Below are 20,322 nucleotides of genomic sequence, written 5' to 3' on the forward strand. Positions count from 1 at the left end.
TCCAGAAATGTGCAGTTCTAGGCACAGCCAAGATACTGCGCAGAACCCTCAAGCTCCCAGGCCTCTGGTAAAAAGAAGACCCGAGCTCAGAGGATGAAACAGACCACCCGAGGAGGGTGAGAAGGGAATTTTTATATATATATATATATATATACATAAAAATAAAAAAACTATAGAATACAAATTTGAACCCAACAACAATAAAATAATTTAAGTGCCACATTTTCAAGATGAAGGCATCTTCAGAGTGCTTCATACTTCCCACCATTAAATCATTTTTCTGCTTCTGAGCTCTAAACAACGAGTTGATAAAATTCCAGGTTTAAAACCAGCTCCTCCAGTCTTTGACGTTTTGTTTGCATAAACAACAATCATATTTTCTGCAAAAGGTTCAGCTTTACTTCGAATTTAACTTACCGGAAGTGACACCGTGAATGGTGTCACTGCCTGGTTGTTCCCTCACAGTCCGATCACAGCGTCGTTGGAGTCGGGGAGGCCCTGTTATTTTACTTCAGCTTTTTAGTCTTTCGCGATCAAGTGGAGACAAACTCTGATTTGGTTTGGTCGAGTGCCGTTGCAAGTTAGCTTAAACCGGTTAGTTTTAACTTTACGGCTTCAGTTTTGTTAAAGAATGCAGCGCTAATGTTTAAGTTAGCTGGCTTGCTAACGGGAAAGCTAGCAGCCAGTGTTGTTGTTTTGATAATTTACTAGAACAATACAGCCTCCATATCCATGGTTATAGTTTGCATTGCAGTGGGGAATATAATTTGCAGCGTATTAACGATTGAGCTATAGAGAGAAATTAATTTCTTCAAGTTCGACTACCAGCTAACTGGTTAGCCAGTGCTAGCAGCTATCGTCTAGAGTCCGCAGGCTCTCTGGGGAGCCCTCCAGATTGTCCCCCGAACAGCATATAGAATCCGGGGAGCTTGTAAAGCTCTCAGCGAACCAGATCCAATGCGTGGGATGATGGGAACTCAAAGCAGCCCCGTCAAGAGCTACGATTATCTCTTGAAATTTCTTCTCGTGGGGGACAGCGACGTAGGAAAAGGAGAAATCCTGGAGAGTTTGCAGGACGGATCTGTCGAGTCTCCATATGCCTACAGCAGCGGTAAGTATCTCATATTCACTCCGTCAGAGGTGGCAGCTGGGAGAGATCGACATCAACTCAATGTGTGTGGTTTCAGGGATTGATTACAAGACCACCACCATTCTGCTGGACGGTAGACGGGTGAAGTTGGAGCTCTGGTGAGGCCTCAGCATCACTAAATTTTATATTATATTTAAAAAATACACGGGGCTTACATCTGTGCCTTCAACAGGGACACATCTGGCCAGGGGAGATTCTGCACCATCTTCAGGTCTTACTCTCGTGGAGCACAGGTAATCCCGAAAGCAGCTTTAACTTGTTTCTTAAAAGGTTTAAATATTTACCTGAAATATAGATAATACAGCTAAATGCATTAGATACATGCGCTTTTCTCATGCAACATGGTGACTGGCCTCATTTCTGAAATGCTGGCGTGGATTTGGTTTCATGTCTGACGGTTAGTGGCGTCACCGCTAAAGCTGCGCAGTTAAAAGTTTGTTCAAAGTTGCGGGTAAAAATAATTAGGTTTTTCCCAAATTTGAAAGTGACAGGAACCTAGCAGCAGGTAAATGGCATACTTGGAAGCATTCGTTTAAAAGCTGAAGCTTGCCTTTTCACTCAAATGTAGCTTTTGCAGATTATTTATATTTCTCCATCCTGATTCCCGGTGAGATCCTGTGCATGTTGAACCTCTTTATATGATTCTTATTCATTTATTTTTCTGAACAGGGCATCCTGCTTGTATATGACATCACCAACGGCTGGTCATTTGATGGGATCGATCGTTGGATCCGGGAAATTGATGAGGTAATCGCTTTAATCCATTTATATTTGACAGAAAAATAGTATGTGAGAAACATGTACTGATACTGAAAGTACAGTGGCTTGTTGACATCTTCATTCTCATTTAATTTGTCCCACATTACAACCACAGTCAATATAATTTATTGGTATTTTTGTGCTACAGCCATACCAATTAGTAAGTACTTGTGAAGTAAAAGAAGCAATGGTTTAGCTYAAAGCTAAACCATTCATGCTTTAGAACAGCCTAGTCAAAGTTCAGAACCGGCTGAGAATCTGTTGCATCAAATCAGGGGCACTGAAGGTAATTGTGTCAGATTTTTATTTGTGAAAGATTTTGAAAGCAGGGTTTCCCAGAGTGTATTATAAGCCTGGCGGACCACCAGGCTTTACTTGTGGCCCCGCCAGGCTTAGCATTGCTTATTTGTTTAAGTCTTTTTAAAATGTTTTCATTTTTTTAAAGAGTTTATAGTTGGTGTTCAGGTATTAATCTTTCAATAACACATAATTATTGTGATATTTTCAAGTTTCCTGTTAACTTTAAACATTTTTTAACTCAAAAACACAGTGGACTGCTGGAGGAATGGCTGCCTCAGCGCTCAACCCCCAGGATTAGCAAGTTTTCTGGGGGAAACCTTGGAAAGCATGAATCACTTTCCTTCATTTTTACCTTAAACTTTATTTCATGATGATTTGTCACTTAAATAAAAGACAAGAAAATTGATTCCTGTCTTTGGCTGTTGTTTGACACATTTTTGGACAGTATAAGGAATGCGGACACCTTATCAAGAGATTGTATCATCCACACTCTCCTGGCCCGATATTAAACCTCAGCTCAGAAGACAAGTGGAGTGTTTTTTTATTTTTTTTTTACATGTACCTGAAACAGAATAATAAGAGGATTTCCTTTTCCTTCAGCATGCTCCCGGCGTTCCCAGGATCCTTGTAGGGAACCGACTTCACCTGGCTTTCAAGCGCCAAGTGCCGACAGAGCAGGCGAGGGCTTACGCCGAAAAAAACAGCATGACCTTCTTCGAGGTCAGCCCTCTCTGCAACTTCAACGTCATCGAGTCGTTCACAGAGCTGTCGCGTATCGTGTTGATGAGGCACGGCATGGAGAAATTCTGGAGGCCCAACAGAGGTGAGTCAGCTGAGCCGGGTCTCATGTGATGAGCTTCGTCTGCTCCACAGGTAACATGTTAAACATCCAATCACAGAGTGTTGCCTTTTATCTTCCTAAAGCTCAACTGAGACAGAATAAATAACTTTAAAAAAAAATGTCTTTCCAGTTTATTCTTCCAATTGTCTAAAAGCTGAGTCCTCCTTTCCTTATACTCTCCACTCAGTTTTTGTATTTTTTCTTTCTACTTTTTTTCTCCATTGTTTTCTCTTTTTTTCCTCCCAGTTTTCTATTGCTCTTTCTTTTTATATAAAAAGAAAGAAAAGGTAGAAAATATAAAAACAGAAAAAAATAAGAAATAACTTGTATTCTTTTATTTTGTTTTTTTCTCTTTCTTTGACCTCCATTTAAGAGAAAAAAGAGAGAAACTTTTTTTTGTTTTGTTTTTTTCCCTTTCTTCACCAACACATAAATTTTTAATAGTTTTTACTTTCCCCTTCCCCCCCCTCAGTCTTCAGCCTTCAGGACTTGTGCTGCCGATCGATCGTCTCCTGCACGCCGGTCCACCTCATCGACAAGCTGCCGCTTCCTGTCGCCATCAAATCCCACCTCAAGTCCTTCTCCATGGCCAACGGCATGAACGCCGTCATGATGCACGGACGCTCGTACTCGGTCGCCAACAGCACGGCGTCTGGCGGCGGCGGAAGCAAAGCCAACAGCCTGAAACGCTCAAAGTCCTTCAAAACTCCTCAGAGTCCTCCGATGAACTCGTCGTCCTCCTCCTCATCGTCGTCCTCCTCTAAAGGCAACTGTAAGATCTCATAGTGACGGAGTGCAGGAGATATTTGCCCCATCATCACCCCTCATCAGGGCAGATATTAAAGCTGTTGCTCCAAGACGTCACAAGGCTGAAGACCATGTAGAGCTCCCAGCTGCCAGAAATGAAAACGGATATGAACTTATTTGATGTTCAGGAATCAAGCTGGACTGACGGACTGGTTTCTGTTCACCTTGCTCTCGCCGGCGCCATCTTGTGGATGCTCGATTACCTGTTCTCTATCAAGGCAGGGAGGATTTCCTGGGGGATCAACTAATGTGAATCAAGGATTATCTCTCACTAATTAACACTACAGATGATTCTCTTCTGTAAGGAAAAACGAGATTGTTTAATGGTATTTAAAGCTGGACTTGAAGTTATGTATGTGTATATATATATATACACACGTGTATATGTGAAGCAGTGATTTTCATGTGGAGGAGCTTCTCATGTTTGTTTTCGTCTCGAGTATTTTGTGTTTTATGGCCTTTTTGTACAGGGGAAAAAAAATTGTGTTGCTTTGCTATTTATTCAGAACATTTTGTTTGATACATTTTAAGATATGCTAATGAAGTGGAATTAAGGAGGAACAGATTTTAAACAAAAGCTCTTCGTTTTCCAAAACTGTTGATTCGGGTCCATTCATCACTGCACTGTGTCTGGGCTTTTTAAACCTACATTGGATCCGCTTTGTTGTGTAACTGTTTTAACTATCGACAGCATGGTTAGTTTTGCTCGGCTCTTATTAAAAACAGAACTTGTACAAATGAGCGCACTGATCGTTGTGTTTTCACTTTCAGATTCGTTCATGTTGACATTGGCTGCAGGAGAATTTTGTTTGCTTTAGGATATTGTGAGTAATTTTCAGTATAAAAATATCTGACAGCTTGTTTGCTGTAGCCATGTGATGGGGGAGCCAATTGGAAATGCTGTAAAAACAAATTATTTTAAAGCATTTTTTTTGTCTAGTTTCTAGTTCAAACGTCTATGAAATAATCTGCCAGTAGAACTAATATTAAGAGAGTTCAGCCTTAAAGTAAGCTCCTATATTTCCAATATTTTGAGCTACACTTACTGCACTAGAAACTAGACCAAAAATACTTTTAAGATTTTGTTTTTGCAGTGCATTCACTTAAAGTTTTTTTTCTTTTTACTTAATTTTTTTTACAGTGGTTGGTCTTTTATAGAGAATATATTTTTATTATATCAAACAGGGAGCATAATATGGAGGAGTAATTGGATAATTTAGATTATTTATGGGCATTGACAATCTCGAGTTCTTATAGTAGATGAACTTTGTTGATCTACTGACACTAAAATATTAAATAAAAGTATCATTATTTCATTGCTGTTATTTCAGCCTGCTTGCTTCTGCCTAACAGAGTTTGCCAACTGTAGTTTTAAAACACCATTTCTAACAAACAGTGTCTCTTTAGATTCTCCCTGCTTCTCCGTTTTTATGCCGGGGTTTGGGATCTGAAACATTTGTCTTTGTAAATGCGGGATAATTGTGGTGTGTGTCGTTCAGCCAGCTGACCAGCAGTTGTGGAGGTGCAGCTCTGCAAATCGTCAGTCCAGTTCAGTACTTTCTCTGCAATTTAATGATTTGAAACCTCGATTTAATCAGAGACCAGCCCATGCCGACTGCATAGATTAAACGGTTCACATGCAGTTTGTCACGTCTTGAAGCGAAACGTTCTACGGGCAGAATGAACATTGAAACATTTTTCTCTGTACTGCAAGAACAACTAAATGGCATTTCAGAATGTATTTTGCTTTCCAAGAGGTAAAATTTAAATAAAAGTCAACATGCAAAATGTTTGAAATGACCATCAGACACATTATAAGCTACGTATAAAAACTGAATGTTTATGTTCTTTATGAGTCAACTAAGTGGCAGATTCTCGTGATTATGTAAATGAATGTATTTTTTATCTCAGCTTCCTGAGTGTGTTGTAATAGAGCATGTCCCCGTGGTTCCTCTTTAGAACAATAGCCTACAAAAACAAAGTCGTACCAAGTATTTTTGGTGTAGTTTCTAGTGCATTTATCTTAGTACACTTGAAGTAAGAGTAAACTAACTTACAAGCAACTTTTCAGCAAGATATAGGTGATTTAAATTATTGTTTTAAGTCAATCATTCCGTATTAAATAGTTCAATTGGCACTAATAAAATGGGAAAAATGTCTTGTTAGAGGGGAAATAATCTGCTAGTGAAAGTAGTAATTATTTTTAAGTGAGCGATAATTAAATTAACTTAAAACAAGCTCCTATATCTTGCTGAAATAGTACTTGTAAGTTAGTTTTTGCTCAAGATATTTTCACTAGATACTACTCCAAAAATACTTGGTAAGACTTAATTTCCACACTGCAAAAACCCTCATGTGAACATTCAACAAAGAATAAGAGAGTGGTGCGTCTCAAAGTTTGCCACGATTTGATTTGTTGTGCTCAAAATCACAAGGAAATATAGATTTTACTTCCAAGTATGTATTATATGCTTTTACTCAGACATTTATCGGGGCCGCTGTGGGAGTCGTGGGAGTAATTTCCCTCTCCTCTCCTTTTGTCCAGTCCAGGGACTGGCTGGTGTTGAAGTGCATTAAAAACCTGTGGGTGAGGGGGAGCTGAATTGATTAGCTGCTCCCTCGGTATTGGCCAGTTCGGGATAACCGGGGGGCTCCATCGCCCCGGAGCGTGAATGCGGGGCGGTCAGAAGTCACCGAAAGGTTGCAGGGTCACTGCCAATGAAAAGATGAGCAGGAAGGAGCGGCTTGTGTAGGGGGAGTGTAGCTAGTTCTGCAGCCCGGCTCGGCAACAAAAGATGAGTCACACCCTGCTGAAAATGGGGCTCTTTACGCCTTCCCACCTGGCCGAGGCATCTCTGAGCCAAGCGCCAATGAGGCTCGGTGGTAAACTGACCCATGTCTAGACAAGAAGAGAGGCCGCAAACAACGCTGCTGTGTTGGACGTGATGCGACACGCCCTCTGCTTGGCCTTTCAAGCTCCTTGCCTCGAGGGCCTCTTAGCATGTCTGTATATCTATACGTGTGTGACGTATACGTGTCCGTAGATATAGAGATATTTATCTATATATAAAAGCACATTTCCAATCAAAATACGCATCTTTTCCTTCTATTTAGCAGCACTGTGCAGCGTGGCTCCACTTGTCTTTGATGTTTTTTACAATGTTTGTCCAGTTGCGTTGCTCACCGTGTTGCTTCATAGAAGTTTCCGACTCAGGACGGCCGTGGGGGCGGTCAGAGAAGGGTGGGGGGGCCTTTCCACCTCCATTCACACGCTGAAAGGCTGCAGCCGTCTCTCTCTCTCTCTCTCTCCCCATCTTTCATTGTGGATAGCTGGTTGCGTCCTTCGTTCGTTTCCGAAGGTGAATTTTGCTCTTTGTTGCTCCAGACCTTTATTATTTAGGGGTGGGGGGAGGATATTTTAAAGTAGACAATTAGCATGCGCTCGTGCGAATGCTCATTAAACATCACGGGCTGTAAAACTGGAACTTGGTCGGTTTTTCTCAAGAAAGCACACAGACATATTTAACAATCTATTATTGGAGAACCGAAGGAGGGATGGAACTACTCGTTCAAAGAAGCAAAAATGTCTGAGATCCTTCTTCAACTTTTTCAAGTCAGGCATTCTAAGGACAAAAGGTGGCAAAGCAAACCGCCCTTCAGATGGACACGCGTGTTTTTGCTGGTGTTCTTGATTTGCGATTTTCTCGACTTTTCCTTAACTGCCAGCGTGACAGGAGCCACGGCTGAGCACGAAGGGTTTTGTCCCAACAAGCTCAACAACAATCTTTGGGTTGATGCACAGAGCACCTGCGAGAGGGAATGCAGCTTGGATGAGGTGAGACCCTAAAAACAGAGGTTAAACAGAGTGGAGAGGACGTGGGGTGATTCAGATGAACGAATGAACTTTTAGTTTTCTGTACTGCAAAACCCCCCGAGGGTGACTGGAAGACGTGTAGTTGGTGTGATTGACATTTTTTTCCTCCTCCAAAACTCAGGTGAAGTGATGTGGTTATTCCACTGGATAATGTGGGACATTCAAACCTTAAAGCACCTCTTGCAGGTGTTCAGAGCCGGCTGAGGTATAAGCAAACTTTGCGACTGCTTTAGACTAAATCCCAAAGTGTGTTGTTGATGGTCTAAATCATTGGCTCAATTATTCCAACAGTAGTCACTGTGAGTAATAATAAGATGACAAGTTATTCTGAGAAGTACTGTCAATATGTATATGTATATTAGAATTTTTTTAAAATAAATCCAAAATGTGTTTATTTGAACTGTAATCCATGAAAACAGAGGCACTTTTATCTTTGACCTCAGGAAATATGTACTTGAGTGTAGCGGGAGGATATTGGGAAATTGACAAGGCTTGCAACACTATTTGAACTTTAGCATCTTGGACACCATCATCAGTGTCAGACTTGGGCATCCAGGGGTCAGATCATACACAAACACTTAAATAAAAAGATTTTAAATGTAATTTCTTCTTTAGTTACAGTTTTTTAGAAGTGCAGTGTGGTTTGCCACAGATGTACTGGTTATATGCAACCCCCCCACCCAAAAAAAAAAAAAAAACAAGTCTATTTACAGCTAAGAGATATGTGGTTTTACCTGTTGTTCTTTTTAGTTACTGTGCAATTACTTTCTTTAAAAAATGTCAAACTTCTCTTGAACACTGAATGCATTTTTCCTTTCAAATGGCATAAGTGACGATCTGAATTTTCTGCTTCCTCAGGACTGCGCTGAACACGAGAAATGTTGCACCAATGTCTGCGGCCTCAACAGTTGTGTTTCTGCACGTTTCTCCGACGGCACGCCTGCTCAGCCAGATGGTAAGGAAGGAGGAGGCAACGGAGACGCTGCCCCTGCCTCCACGGTTACCTGTGAGGGCTTCATCTGCAGCCAGCAGGGGGCAACCTGTGACATTTGGGATGGACAACCTATCTGCAAATGCCAGGACCGCTGTGAGAAAGAACCCTATTTCACCTGTGCGTCAGACGGCCTCACCTACTTCAACCGCTGTTACATGGATGCAGAAGCCTGTATCCGGGGAGTGACTTTGACTGTGATTCCTTGCCGCTTCTACCTCGCTGGTCCTCACACCAGTCCGTTGCCTCTTGATACTACAGCTTCTCCAACCCCAACATCCTCCCAGGAGGACCCCATGCCCCCCACACTGTATTCAAACCCTCACCACCAGTCAATCTACGTTGGGGGCACCGTTAGCTTCCACTGTGACGTGATTGGAGTCCCCAGACCAGACGTGACCTGGGAAAAGCAGAGTGAAAGACGTGAGCGACTAGTCATGAGGCCGGACCAGATGTATGGCAATGTAGTCATCACAAACATTGGTCAGCTAGTTGTTTACAATGCCCAGGTCTGGGATACAGGCATATACACATGCATTGCAAGAAACTCCGTAGGAGTTCTCCAAGCGGATTACCCGTTGTCTGTTATTCGCCGAGCTGATGATGACTTTTCCGAAGATCCCGAGTTGCTTATGGGACGGCCGTTTTCTCCAGCCGATTGCCTTGCTGAAGTCGACACTAGAGTGTGCAGTGGGGAGCGTCACGTGGACTGGTATTATGACAGCAAGCTGGGCTCCTGCGTGACCTTCAGCAGTGGTGGGTGCGATGACAGTCGCAACCGTTTTGAGACGTACGAGGAGTGCAAAGCGTCCTGTCAGAGAGAGGGGATGGGAATCTGCTCCCTGCCGGCGGTTCAGGGTCCCTGCAAAAACTGGGAGGCACGTTGGGCCTGGAATTCCTTAATGAAACAATGCCAGCCCTTTGCCTACGGAGGATGCCAGGGAAACGCAAATAGCTTTGCCACCAAAAAGGAGTGCGAGGCAAACTGCCCACAGCCCAAACGGAAACCGTGCAGAACTTGTCGGATGAGGGGGAAAATGATGCCCACCCTGTGCCGCAGCGACTTCGCCATCGTCGGCCGGCTGACGGAGCTCATCGAGGACCTCGACTCCGGTTTGGCTCACTTTAGTCTGGACGAAGTCCTAAGGGACGAAAAGATGGGCTTGACTTTCTTCAACACCAAAAACCTAGAGGTGACCATAGTCAAGATTGACTGGAGCTGTCCCTGTCCCAACATTACCATGGAGGAGAACCCCTTACTGGTGATGGGAATGGTGCAGGACGGCATGGCCATCATCCAGCCGGACAGCTACGTCAAAGCCATACCAGAACGCAGGCTCCGCAGGCTTCGTGATGCCATCAATAAAAACACATGTGAAACACTGTGAAGCTTGCTGGGACACAATGGTACGTTTAATTATTTTCACAAATAAGTGACTACAGCCATTTTATTTAAGTAAGGAAGATCAGTTGTTTACATTCAGTCCAACAGAGGTTTTTATGACATTTAAGATATTGTGAGAATTTATACAGAACTAAAATGCTATTTTATGACTCATGTTGTAATTTCTAATGGCAAATGAAAAAAAATAATCAGCTAAAATAGCTGCCAACCAAATTAATCATGATGAGTTAAATCCATTAAGTAATATTTAAAATAGATCACTGTTGTATAAGACTGTACTTTATTTTATGTGTGCTCTTAAAAACTTTTTGTGTGTATTGCCCCTCTAGTCATGTACTGTATATTCTAGGTCATCTACCTCTAAGAAGCACTTATGCTTAGTTACTAACATTTGTCTTTCCTAGGATGATAAAAATAAACTTTCATGTCAGTGTTTACCTGTACAATACTTAACAGTTTGACACAGAGAGAAAAACAATTAAGATTGAAATAATGTGTGCCAAGTTATACAATGATTCAAGTGGAAATTAAGGCGTTTGGACCATCCTTCGCCTCAGAGATGGATCACACCAAACTCTCTTTCCTGAAGAGAAGGCATTTGTTGTTTGCTGGCATCTCCACCTAGACAAATTTAAAGCATTTTAAAAACTATACTTTTTGAGATAGCTTTTAGAAAGAAAAAAAATTGTGCCAGATTCCCTTATGAAGTAGATACTTACAATTTTCTCCAGGAATAAACCATTTTTCTGTGCCACAGAATTGAGAAATGAGATGTCCTTTAGTCCCCATTCTGGATTCCTGCAAGATTAAACACTTTATATACATAGTAAAATGTTTATACATAAAAAATAGAAGTAAATACAAAGTTATTGTTTTGGTTTGTTTAATAGCCTTGAATTTTTCAGCCATATAGTTCTCCTTTAGTTTAAAGTCCTTTAAATCTGATGCCAGATGTAGTCCTGGAGTGACTGTACTGCCGGTCAGCTGGCTGAAAGAAGGCTGCTACAAAATTTAATGCTAAAAAATTTTACAGTTTGCGTGAATATTAATGGAGTCTCACACATCACTCTCATTAAGGAGGCTCTGTTTTGCCAAACTACAAGCAGAACGTTTACTAAGCAGCCAACTGCAAGTTCGCAACCAGTGCAGAGAGTGAGACTAAGTACTGAGCTTTGGTACAAAGAAAAATTGCAGAGACGTAATATTCTGATCACTAATGGCTTGAAAAGTATTCATTTAGCAGGTGCTTCTGTTACAAAAACATGTTCTACGAGGATCTATAAGCGGACTTTGTGGAGTATGAAGTCCTACRATAGGTTTGAAGGATGCGTGTTGCTTTTGATGCACTTCCATTCTGAATAGTTTATGTGCATTGAGATCAGTGGTATACAATTCAATGTTACTTTCTATCATCTCATGATTTTTTTAATTAACCAAATGGGAATAAAAATTTTAATGCYCCATGGGTGAGATCATTTTTAACCAAATTAATTATAAAGTGGATCAAGAGTCATCAGTTCAAGAATCCCCCATGGTGAGAAAAAAAATTTCCAGAGTTTTGCATGAAATCAAGTAGGGTCTCTGCTGTGGTATCTGAATTGAAGCTTCAGTGATTGATGATGATGATGAGCAAACAAAACCAGTGCATTTTTGTTGGTGCATTTATTTAAATAAACAACAGATCATCTTACCTTTGCCTCAGGCTGTAGTCAAAGTCCACGTTGCTTTGAGGGGTGATCTGGCCATTCACTGCATACGGCTGAGAGCATTAATCGTTAGCATTTGTGAGTGGATCGGATAATGGAATGAAATGTTTTTCGCTTACCCCGTATGTCAACAGAAGACCCTGTGGCTTCAGCAGCGCTCCAGCCCCTCTGAATAATCCCTAGAAGAGAACAGTGAGGTCTTTAGGGCACCAGAACCACATCACATAAAACGGAGGCTGGAAAGTGGAAAACTACTMAAACCTTTTTGTTAGGAACTGCCTACAGTTATCAACTGCGGAGCTACGCATCTGAAGAGCTGTTATGTAAATACACTCAGGGGAAGCTTTATGCGTACTGTGCGTGCATTCAGTATTTAACCAAACCAGGTCAGTTTATTAAAAGATGAGTGCTACCATATAAATAAAAAGCTTTCTAAGCTGCAAAACACTCAATTCAAGACGCTCTAAAACAACCTCACCAGTTCTGACTGCTGGAAGATAATCTACAGAGGTTCATGTGAAACCACTGAGTCATAACAAAAATTCTGCATAAAAGAAAAGGCTTAGAGCATTAGAAGCCYGTGTTTCACTAATTAATTGCAGTAATTTTCTTAAATCTACTCACATTGTACTGTAGGGTAATGTGTTTCTAATTGGTCCACAACCACAATGCCCAGAAACAATGTGAAAATCTTCAAATCAAAGTATAGAATTAAAATAAATCGCATCATGAGGTTTGAGTAATTTTGTAATTATCTCAATAATTCATAAAAAMCCCCAAAAAAACTACAAACAGGAATTGATAGGTAATGGTAGTATGAAATAGCTTGGAWGCAAAAAGGGTTGCTTGGATGCAACTTTATGTTATTATTATTGTTATTATATTTCAGCTGCCACACATGGAAACTGTACTTGCTGTCAATTAAACCTCTCCACCTGAAAACGAGGTGACCACACCTAAGGATTCTGGTACTACACTGCCCTCTTGTGTGCAAATAATCTAATTACAAAATAAAAATCAATAACAGCCTAATGAGCCTAAAAACCCATATCAGGGTTTTTAGGCTGATACAGGTTTCTGACACTTTTAAGTTCAGTTCATGTCTCGTTTGTTTTTTTTAAACTAACTAAAAAAAGAAATATTTCCACAAAAGGCACTAAGTATGAGAGGAAAAAAATAATAATCCAAAATGAGATCGCAATACAAAGGAMTGTAATAATAATAATAAAAAAATGCATTTCAATGGTTTTCAATGGGAACGTTTTTGTTCTTAGAAACAAATGGGTGTATTTTTTTTATGTAATTTTGCCTTTCAGGCTAACTTGAACCAGCTGAGATTACAATTCTATTTAAAAATATATCCTTTGCTACATTTAAGCTACATTTATTCAACACAGCCAACATACTTTGAGGAATGGTATGTCTAAAGAATGCTTCAGGATTAAATATTAAGAACCGGTTTTTTATTTTTATTTTTTTAAATAATGAAGCTAAAATAATTTGCCAGGCTAACCTCTGTGCAGGACAAGGCAGAAATATGGATCATGTTGATGTTGAGCACCAGGTCAAGGCTTTCAGGCTGAATCCCTCCCCAGCACTGATGAGGCTGAGAAGCATCCAGGTGGATGACAGGCTTTACATTGTGCAGCTGGTAGTGAGACCTGTAGGCTTCTATACTGAAAGCAGAAYACAAAACATTTACTGTGAAGCATAAAACACATTACCTCGACTGAAAATGATATTACAGAAGCCCTGAAAGGTTATTTTAGACAGCTAACTAACACCTGTGCTTACCTGGCAAGAGACTGGCGGTCATACTCAGACGGCTGCCAGGTGATATTTCTCAAAGTCTGCGCAAAGTGAACGACATGCTGCCCGGTGCCAGAGGATATCTCCAGAGCCTGCAGGGGTCTCTCAGTGTTAACGCTGTCCCGGAGAACCGACAGAATAGGCTCCTTGTTCCTCTCTGCCGCGGCGGCGTTCAGCATCGTGCCAAAGACWGGATTCAGGCGCCGAGTTATCCGGTAGAGTTTATGTAACCACTCCAGCTGGCCAAGTAAAGATGTACCCCACTCAATACACCCACGAATGTGCAGGTTTCGCACTTCAACTGTCAACTTCCGCATTAGCATCACGTGCCTGAGCTACAATCCAATTAGAGTACAGGGGCGGGGACAAGGACTTCAAAATAAAACACATCGGCTTTCATCTATTCTTTTTAACGTCTTTTCGCTTTATTAAAGGAAAACAGCATCCAGGATAGTCATTTGGTCACGCTTTAATATCATATAACTCCTAGTTACTAGAGTAATAATAAGTTACAGGTTTAGGAGGGGAGTTTTAACACTGAGATGGAGCAAAAATCAAATATATGGGATTGTCAGGATTGTCACATAAGTAAAAGAACATAGGCAAAATAAAAACTGACAAGCACCAATTTAACTAATAATAATAATAATAATAATAATAATAATAATAATAATAATAATAATAATAATAATAATAATAATAATAATAACTTTTATGAACAGTTAATAATAACTTGGCATAAAACAATGACTGTGAACAGAAAATACAGTGTAACATTTTGTTTGGCTCCTGGTCACAGATTCACAGCCTCATGCTGTATCATAGGCATCAACACCTGGATATTCTGTCCTGTACTGATTCAACTCCACCTGAAAAATATTGCACATCACCAATAAGTATTTTCGACTCAATATGAAAATAAATAAAATAGACACTTTATTGTCCCGATATTACACTGAGTGAATGATTGACACTGGCCTTTACTTATAAACAAACAAAATAAAAAGTCCTAAAAACACAAATATCTAATAAAAATAAAATAAAGAATACTATTAATTATTTGACACTTTCTGAAGATTTGTATCACAACTAATTCTGTGTATTCTGATTCAAACCGATGTGTTTGAAGGACCCATAAGAACCAGATGTTACGTGACTAAAAGCCATCAGTCCTCGACTGTGAGCCCTCCTGCTTCCTCTGCTGTTTCGCTTTGCTCGTTTCCAGAGCTGAGCCATGTCCGCGGTGTCTCCTCAGAGTTTTCTCCTCTCTCGGGGGGAGAGCTTTGCTCTGCCAAYGGATTAGGACCGAGGAAATTTGTGCTCATGTCAATAGTGTCCAAGATTGTTGCGGTGATCTCAGAATCACTGAAGATTGTGTCTGARAAAACCGAGTTAAAGGTGAACGACGAGCCAAACGGYGGCTCCTGCAAAACGGATTTGTGGTGTTTCGTGGGAACAATAACCGCTGGATCTCTTGGAGGTTTGACCGGAGGAACAGGCCCGGGCTCAATGTTTCTTATGTCAGAGTTTTGTTCTTGTGCTTGCTCCTGCTGCTCGGTTTGGACAGTCCYCCTGCAGTCGCTGCTGACACTGGAGCGTCGAGATGAGCCCTCCGCTGAAGAAATCACGCTGCTGGYGYGAGGGAGACTCTTAGGAGACCTGAACTCCCCCAGCTGTGCCTCTTTCACAAGAGGGGCAGAGAAGCAGTTCAGACAGCCAGACATTGAGGATGATTTACCCTGAACGTACAGCACTGTGATCGGTGAACAAGCTGAGGCTTGAGCTTTTTCGTCTTTCGAGCTTACCCCGTCGGGCTCTGAGCTAGTTTTCCCTGCGCTGCCAGAGTCTGAGGAGCGACGAGACACTTTTTTCCTCGACCCCCTTCGGATGGTTCTYGTGCCTCTTGTGAGCCAGAAGTCCTGAGACAGCACTGGATCTTTTTGTCTTTGAAGCATGTCTGCGTTCAGACTGCTKGGAGTCGGCATCGTGGCGGCTTTCTCCCTGCTTTGCTGAAGCTTTGAGTGGGGCTGCGGGGTGGACACGTCACTGGGCGGCTGGTAGGAACATGAGGAGTTACGTGACGGGGGCTGCTGGACAGGACTGCTGCCGTTTGACCAAGGCTCGTTCTCCAGGCTCAGGCTCAACTCGCCGCTGCTCTCACTCTGGGCTCGACACTGGACCGCATTGGTCGCTGGAGAAATAAAGAGATAAAGTTACATTGCTTCAAAAATGAAGAAAATAAGTATCAAATACCTTGAACCTTCGATGACGCCAATGAAAAACTGGGACTTTATGGTTTAGTAATATAACTTTAAACATCATGGATGAACCATGCAAACAGTGAAGTTTGGTAGTGGAGGCATCATGATATGGGGCTGTTCTTTTTTTAGCATAGGGAACTGGCAGACTTCATTTAAAGAAACAAGACAATTTCCCAGACCCAAATAAAAGAGAAAATAATAGACAAATACTTTGGGACATCCTTAAAAATTGAACAGATGTAATACAGATGAATTTCTAAGCAAGACAAAAATAACAAACACACTGCACCTTCTCTCTCCACTCTATTTCCTGTTTATCTGCTGTCTGATAAAGGTCACTATTGCAGAAAAACATCTTTTAAAAACAACTATATGTTTTATAACATACATTTTTATGTGAAAGTTATATATTTCTTTCAATCTGTTGGAGTTTTTTTCAACATTTGGTGGGAATTTCATCTCAACAGGCAAATGTGCTCAACACACTGATACGTAGAGGGGAAGTAAGTAAACAGTAACAGCCAACAGGGAGCGGTAGAGCAGAGCCTCCCGCTCTCCAGATGCGAACAGAAAAGAGATTAATTCAAAACAGGGTCATGATTGCAGTTTGAGGGGTTTAGCCTAATTCCTGATCTGGCTGCACATCTGCATGCTGACTGAATCCTCTAAACAGGAATTCAAAAGGTTTTACCACGATTCTGCAGCCCGTCGCTTTCCTCACATCCAGATGGCACAGTGCTGCCATTCGAATCTTTGTCTGCAGGATGTAAAAAAAAAAAAAAAAAAAAAAAAAAAGTAGGAAATCACCACCCAGCAAGAACAGGATTTACAGTTTCAGCCTCTGGGTGCTGTTCTACTAGTGCTGACGAAATCCAACACAACATCAGTTTCTCGTTGCCTCTACCTGTAAGCCACAGCTCAGAAATGTTTGGGCCAGTGACAGGGGTGCTGTTGTTGAAATGGCCAGATGGAAGAGTGGTGGGATGATGCTGGTGATGTTGGAGGATGGATAATACGGAGGTACAGAGAGGCGAGGTCAGCAGATCCTCTTGGCCTTCGTCCGCATCAGTTTCCTGCTTTGTCTCAAATGAGGTCGATGTCTGGGATAAGCTGCTCAAAGCTACATTGAAGGATGAAGGAGTGATTGGGTGGGTGGGGGAAATGGACAGACAGGTGAAATGTGTCATGCACAGTACAGGGTAGTTTGTCTGTCTGGTCATGTGAGCGGCACAGAACGGTTGTAAAGGTGAATTTGCTGCAGCTGGAAGGGCAAAACTCATGCAGCGCCACAACGTTCCTGCATTCATAAGGAGTTGTCTCCGTTCTGGAAGGTAAATGACACTTGAAGCTGTTGCAACATAGAAAATGAGTGAAGTTTGGTGAAATGAAGCTGAAGATTTGGTGGACATTGTAATGTTGCTGTTAGTGCTAGTACTATAGCATATTGCAAAAATGTCCACAACTATAACCATCTTTACAGTTAGTTAGGCTACAACTAAAAACATTGATGTATTGTTTTTGGGGTTTTATGCCATAGGCCAACAAATAGCAGTGCATAATTGTGATGTTGAAGGAAAGTAATACTTGGCTTTCTAATTATTTGACAAAAATAAAACCTAGAAGTGTATCGCGCATTTATATTTAGCCTCCCTGTGTCAATACTTTGTAAAAAGAAAAAAAAAACTTTTGTTACGTTTGTAAGTCTTTGCTTGTTTTGCATGTCAAGATACTGAATTGTTGCACTTGCTGCCTCACAAAAACACTCAAGTTCAGCGAGTTTGGATGGATTCATTTTCAAGCCTTGCCACATATTCTCTGTTGGATTCAAATAGCTCAACTTTAAATGTCCCCACTACTGTCTGCTGTGTGTTTTGATCCTCATGATGCTATTTGTTCACATACGTTCTTCAACAAACATCTGTGGACTTCACAGAACATCTGGATTTTACGTATACACCCTGTTACTTCCACATAAAAGTGAATGCACAACATTTTTGGAGTGAAGAGGGCTGAATACAAATGCACGTCACACTTTTCAGTTTTGTTATTTCAAACAAAACATTGAAAACCAGACATTTTTTTTCCCTTCTAATTGTTATTCAGTACTTTGCACAGTTTGAGCATATAAAACCTCAAGAAAACACAAATTGTGAGAAAATTCGAGTGGTATGAATGCTTTTGCAATCAGAGGTGGGTAGAGTACCCGAAACTTTACTCAAGTAAGAGTTAAGAGTAAAAAACACATTTGGTAAAAAGACTGAAACACAACATCAGTCATTTAATAATTAAAAATAACACAATCAGACAGACCAAACTATAAAGTGAAATCTATATCAAAGGAGATCCTGATATTTTAGAGATCAAAATTAAAATGATCCATATCAATAACACAATTACAAAATATCAAGATAATGCGAAAGAAGCTATTTTCCAAATCAATTTCTTTCAGTATGAAACTTATTAAACTTTAACAAAAACTGCAGGTGTGTGTCTGTGTCTGCTGAGTTTTTGGCCAAAATAAGCTTGTTCTGGATACTCAGAGTGGGTCGAGCATCCAGGAATTTAACTCAAGTAAGAGCAGTGATACGTCCAGACAAAATTACTCAAGTTAAAGTAAAAAGTACAGCATAGTAAAAGTAAACCAAGGAAAAGTAACTTAGTAAATATAACCAGTTACTACCCAACTCTGTTTGCAATGCACCATTTGTAAGGACCAAGCACATTATGATGTAGTAGCATAAAGCAAAGGCTCTGCTGGAATTACTGCAATAACAGCGACGTCAAAGACGCGAGTCACAATGAGAGCAGGCGGTGGACACCGGTTTTTCTTACAGAAAGAACGACGGAAGATGGACTTGACTTTGTCTTTGTCCTTCAGCCTGCTCCTCAAACGGGGGAACTTTTTCACGGGGGCTTTTCAAAACCAAAGCGTGACCACATGAGACAAATACACATGACGATGGGAGGGGAGGAAAACACAAGGGGAAAACAAAATCCAAAGGTTGACAAAAGGAGGGAATGAATCCACATAAACAAGAAAAAGACACAAGGGAGACATTTATGAGTGTTGGAGAAATTTCACACACAAAATCCATCAGGAATAATGAGTGTCTGGACTTGGCATGCAACACCGTCTTGAGCAGAAAAAAATGACAAACTTTGAAAATGCTCATGTGAGTTTTTGGATCGGTGTTAACAAGAAAATTCAGCTGATTCGTGATTTAATGCAGTCGTGCATATTTAAAGAAACGGCAACGATCAAACTGCGTCGAGGCTCAGAACAGAGAAGCACGTCCGTAAATAGTTCTTAAACAAATTTACTATTTATTAACAGTCAACATTTGGTAATTCCATGTTTTAAAGGTGAAGATAAAACTGCTGCTTCCTCTCCGACAGTCACAGGCCGGATGCGGTGAGTTTCAGGTTCACATACTCACTGCTGCCACGTTGCTGTGAAGTGAAGTCACCCGCTGAGGTGGAGGCCGATCCTCCCGATCCGTCGGAGCTGATGAAGGAGCCGCCGTAGTGGACGGCTTCAGCCTCAGAAGCGAGTGTGCTTTCGGGGACGTTTTCACGGCTGCTGGACTTCATCAGCTTCTTCAGCTTCAGAGTTATCCAGTTGCCACGCCTGCCAGCGCAACATGGTGGAAATGATGGAGGCAACAGAGGTGGAATTCAGACGTTCAAAATTCAAACTGGAATCTTACGGTTAGGAGTGGGCGATATGGACTTAGGGTTTAACCAGGATATTTTGTGGTAGTATCTCAATAATGGAAAAAACACAAATGACGATAAGAACCGTTTTTTACTTCTTTTTTTTTTTTTTTAGCTAATTGTAAAGCTGGGACTGCATGACGTCGCAATCATAACCTCACAAACACAAATACTGACCTTGAAAAACATTCAGTTTGTAATACACTTCTTTTATGTGAAATCAGTCAAATAAAAAGTGTGAGTATGTCACTAAGCTGCACATGGAAGCTGCACTGAATTATATTTTAATTATGTTTTGGGAGATTGTAAACTGTGACGACAACAAATCAAAATTCTTAACATGTGAAATATCATTTACAATCAATGCCCACCTCTACTTATGATTACTGATTTTACTAATCAAATAATAAAAAATTAAAAAGAGCACAAATCAAACATTCCATCTAGCGACTCTCAAGTAGTTGACTATCCAACTATTCATATTTCAGACTTCACCTTTCCAGTTTGTAATCTTAATGTGCACTAAGATGGTTGTGTTTAGCAAACAGAAGCATCTCAACAGAAGCAGCTGAAACGTGGAAGCTGCTTGATTCACTCAGAACATTTGAAACTGCTTGATTCACTCAGAACATTTGAAGCTGCTTGATTCACTCAGAACATTTGAAGCTGCTTGATTCACTCAGAACATTTGAAGCTGCTTGATTC

The 20,322-nt window shown here is 41.0% G+C and overlaps 4 protein-coding genes across 9 annotated transcripts in view; 2 read left to right on the forward strand and 2 right to left on the reverse strand.

Moving 5' to 3' along the window:
- The first annotated feature begins 452 nt into the window (after positions 1-452).
- LOC103465010 (ras-related protein Rab-40C-like) lies at positions 453-4,599 on the forward strand. Its single transcript, XM_008409505.2, has 6 exons — positions 453-1,111; positions 1,188-1,248; positions 1,323-1,383; positions 1,820-1,897; positions 2,810-3,032; positions 3,523-4,599. Exons 1-6 carry the CDS (start codon positions 958-960, stop codon positions 3,834-3,836), a joined length of 891 nt encoding a protein of 296 aa, XP_008407727.1. The 5' UTR covers positions 453-957; the 3' UTR covers positions 3,837-4,599.
- A 2,532-nt stretch (positions 4,600-7,131) lies between these two features.
- wfikkn1 (WAP, follistatin/kazal, immunoglobulin, kunitz and netrin domain containing 1) lies at positions 7,132-10,562 on the forward strand. The gene is made up of 2 exons (XM_008409480.1): positions 7,132-7,692; positions 8,590-10,562. The coding sequence occupies exons 1-2, from the start codon at positions 7,441-7,443 to the stop codon at positions 10,108-10,110; spliced, it is 1,773 nt and encodes a 590-aa protein (XP_008407702.1). The 5' UTR covers positions 7,132-7,440; the 3' UTR covers positions 10,111-10,562.
- Positions 10,108-13,965, reverse strand: mettl26 (methyltransferase like 26). Its single transcript, XM_008409490.2, has 6 exons — positions 13,628-13,965; positions 13,347-13,509; positions 11,953-12,012; positions 11,819-11,886; positions 10,847-10,925; positions 10,108-10,748 (listed from the first exon to the last, which is right to left on the reverse strand). Exons 1-6 carry the CDS (start codon positions 13,963-13,965, stop codon positions 10,692-10,694), a joined length of 765 nt encoding a protein of 254 aa, XP_008407712.1. The 3' UTR covers positions 10,108-10,691.
- An 80-nt stretch (positions 13,966-14,045) lies between these two features.
- LOC103464972 (girdin-like) overlaps positions 14,046-20,322 on the reverse strand; it is a 23,158-nt gene continuing 16,881 nt past the window's right edge. For 3 of the 6 annotated variants that reach the window (XM_008409432.2, XM_008409439.1, XM_008409426.1), the window contains 5 exons: positions 19,341-19,531; positions 18,736-18,816; positions 16,808-17,023; positions 16,595-16,660; positions 14,046-15,833 (listed from right to left, as the gene is read on the reverse strand). In XM_008409432.2, coding sequence (XP_008407654.1) covers positions 14,809-15,833; positions 16,595-16,660; positions 16,808-17,023; positions 18,736-18,816; positions 19,341-19,531 — 1,579 coding nt within the window. In that variant the 3' untranslated portion in view covers positions 14,046-14,808. The remainder of the gene's footprint in view (positions 15,834-16,594; positions 16,661-16,807; positions 17,024-18,735; positions 18,817-19,340; positions 19,532-20,322) is intronic. The other 3 variants (XM_008409448.1, XM_008409459.1, XM_008409467.1) reach the window with 3 other exon arrangements.

This window comes from Poecilia reticulata, linkage group LG1 (assembly GCF_000633615.1).
Source record: "Poecilia reticulata strain Guanapo linkage group LG1, Guppy_female_1.0+MT, whole genome shotgun sequence".
Classification (NCBI taxonomy): Eukaryota; Metazoa; Chordata; class Actinopteri; order Cyprinodontiformes; family Poeciliidae; genus Poecilia; species Poecilia reticulata.